Below are 3,274 nucleotides of genomic sequence, written 5' to 3'. Positions count from 1 at the left end.
GGTAATTCAAGGTTTGCCCACTGCATAGGCTCAGCTTTTCTCATGGTGATCTCAATCTTTGTGGCAGTCATCGTTACATAGCTTCGCTTCACATCAATCACGCGCCATAATTTCACATTTTGATGAAATTCTTTCTCTCCTTCAAGTACAATGAGCACATTTAACAACGTACTGTTTGCTTCCACTCGACTAAGTTCTGGAAGTGAATTTTTAGCATATATTGAAATGGTGACTTCACCCCCAGTCTGATGCCAGTCATGTCTACATGGAACAACTTTCCCCCGGGCATCTTTTTTAGTCCACATGTGTTTCCCTGTTGTACATCCCTCTTGGGCTAAAAATGTATTAAAATCAGAAGTTTTTATTCTACAACAGCTCCAGTATTTCATCCCTTCATGGAAAATAGGTACTCCAGAATGATATATACAGGCTTCTTCTAGACTGTCTAGACCCTGGTATGTCTTTGGACAGCCTCCATTTTTACATGAGGTCCCAATCTTAATTTCACCACTTTTTTCTTCTTTCTTTTCTTCTGTTCCTGGTGTCAGTTTAAGTTTATCAAGTGCTTGTTTGAGGGAGGCAGATATTTTTATTTCCAAATTTGTCATTGGTTCATCTGGGCTTGGTCTTTTAATGGCTTCTACTGGCTTAGGGGCTTGAATGATGTGTTCTTGAAATTTGGGTTTCAATTCAGATAATTCTTTCTTCTCAGTGGTCTTGACTTCAGGTTTTACTGGCTCAGGAGGTTTCTTATTATTATGTCTCCCCTTTGTACAGCCTACAATGCTTAAGAAATCAGAAAAATCAGTTGTTCTTCTCTTACAGCAAGACCAACCCTTCAATGCATCATGAAACACTGGAACCACTGGATGATAAGTGCAAGCATCGTCCGAATTGGTTTCGGGATCGAAGCGTTGGCCACAGCCCCAGTTGTAGCACAGGAGGGCCATACCTTTGTTTCCCCTCAACGTTAAAAGTAAAGCCAAGTTGCCAAGAGCCACAGAAAAGTGTTTCTAACTGCCCTGTCACAGGTACTGGTATGAGTCTGGATGTGCACTCTTAACACCAGCAGCCAGGAAATAAAAAGATAAATTTCACTGGGAAAATCTGGTGTCACATACCTCCCCAGAGTGCTGAAATGCAACAATGTCAGGCTAGATATAAAGATGCACCTAATCCAGGCCATGGTCTTTGCAATTACTTATGCTTCAGAGAGCTGGGCAATGACTAAGGATGACAAAAAAATCAGTGCCTTCAAGTTGTGGTGCTGGAGAAGATTCTTGAACATTCATTCCATTGAGTGCCAAGAAAACAAGTATGTCTGTATTGTAGAGGGTGAAGCCAAGTTTCTCCTTGGAGGCTAAGATTTTGAAGCTGTTTCTCGTGTACTTTGGGCACGAGGCCAAGAGAGACTGACCCTTAGAGAAGAACATCATGCTTAGAAGGGTGGAGGGACAGCACAGGAGAGGAAGACCCCTGATGAGATGGATTGATACAATAACTGGGGCCATAGGGGTTGATGTGTTGGAATTAGTGAGAATGGCTCAGGATAGAGAAGGGTTCAGAGTTGCTGTACATAAAATTATTATGGGTTGCAGGCAACTAGATGACACATAACAACAACAACAACAGTAATATTACATGTAAGCAAAAGATTTCTGAAGATAATCCAAAAATGGCTCAACCATATATTGACAGAGAACTGTCTGAAGTTCAGGCTGGGTTTAGAAGAGACTGTGACACCGGGGATATCATTACTAATGTCAGATTGACCCTGGCTGAAAGGAAAAATACCAGAAGAATATATACATTTGCTTTATTGAGTATGGACAGGCATTTCACCCTGTGGATCATAACAAATTATGGTTAACATTAAGAAGAATGGGAATCCCAAAGCACATAATTGTGCTCATACAAAACCTATACCCAGATCAAAATGTATTGTCTGAACAAAGTAAGGTTTAAAATCATAAAAGATACGTGTCAGGCTTGTATATTCTCTTAATACCTATTTAATCTATAGGCTGAACAAATTATTTGAGAAGCTGGATTCTAGGAAGCAGAAAGGGACATCAAAATTGGAGGAAGACTTATGCATTATGTCCACAACACAACGTTATTTGTTGAAAGTGAGAAAGACTTGAGGTGCTTGCTGCAGAAGGTCAAAAAGTAGAGCCTTCAATATAGATTGCACTTCAATATCAAGAAAACAAAAGTTCTCTCCTCTCGACTGGTAGGTAGCATCATGATAAGTAGAGAAAAGATTGAAACTGTAACAACTTCATCTTTTATAAATCCATGGTCAACACACTTTATATCAGAAATGATCTGGAGAAGAATGATATTAGCAAAGTCTGCAGCCAGAGATTTCTTCAAATTACTGAGAAGCAACCATGTCCGTTTGAGGACTAAGATGTACTGAATTCAGGCCATGGTCTTTTCAATCATTTGCTATGCTGCTGAAAGCTGGGCAATGAGTAAAGACAATAGAATTGATATCTTTGAGTTGTGATGTTGGAGAAGAGTACTGAATATCCCATAACTGCCAAAAAAAAAGGATATGTTTAAAGAAAGTACAAAGTGCTTCTTGGAGGCAAAGATGACAAAGCTTCATCTCACATAACTTTGTACATGTTATTAGAAGACAATATCCCTTTGAGAGGGATATCATACCTGGGATCAGTGATAGACCCTCAACCAAATGGACTGACACAGTGACTGCTGCAATGGGCTTAAATGTCTCAGAAACAGTGAGGATGACACAGGATAGGATATGCTGTTCATAGGGTTGTTATGAATCATACTTGACTCAAAGTCACCCAGTAACAATAACTTACCCTAGGATGATTGAGGAAGTGATACTGTGAATAGATTTCCAGAAAAAGTGTTGCTGTCACTGTTTTGGCACCACACCGTAATAGACAGAATGGCATGTACCTTTTAACAATTGTATCCCATTTGTGTCTTAGCCACCTAGTTTTGCCTAGAATCTTTCACTTCTAGATATCTTGCCTTTTATTCCCATGATAGTCTCTCAGTAAATGATGAATTTTTTAACCTTCAGTTCCTGCTCTAACATTTTAAGAATCTATCATGGTCCTTGCAATCACTTGTTATGTGTCAGAGAGTTGGACAATGACCAGGGAGGATAGAAGGAGCATTGATGCCTTTGAGTTGTCTTGCTGGAGAAGAGTATTGAATGTACCATGGACTGCCAAGAAAACAAACAGATTCATCCTAGAGAGGATTAAACCAGGCTGCTCCTTGGAGGCAA

General features: G+C 39.8%; 1 protein-coding gene across 1 annotated transcript; it reads right to left on the bottom strand.

Moving 5' to 3' along the window:
- Positions 1-5: 5 nt before the first annotated feature.
- LOC102852904 (cysteine and histidine-rich domain-containing protein 1-like) lies at positions 6-950 on the bottom strand (the record flags this gene model as incomplete). Its single annotated transcript, XM_006902570.1, has 2 exons — positions 836-950; positions 6-778 (listed from the first exon to the last, which is right to left on the bottom strand). Coding segments are annotated over exons 1-2 (888 nt in total), but the record flags the coding sequence as incomplete, so codon positions are not given.
- Between the last annotated feature and the right edge of the window lie 2,324 nt (positions 951-3,274).

Source organism: Elephantulus edwardii, unplaced genomic scaffold (genome assembly GCF_000299155.1).
Source record: "Elephantulus edwardii isolate Elephantulus edwardi_28Jun2011 unplaced genomic scaffold, EleEdw1.0 scaffold00430, whole genome shotgun sequence".
NCBI lineage: Eukaryota > Metazoa > Chordata > Mammalia > Macroscelidea > Macroscelididae > Elephantulus > Elephantulus edwardii.
The sequence above is the reverse complement of the archived record's forward strand: the minus strand, read 5'-3'. Positions and strand labels throughout refer to the sequence as shown.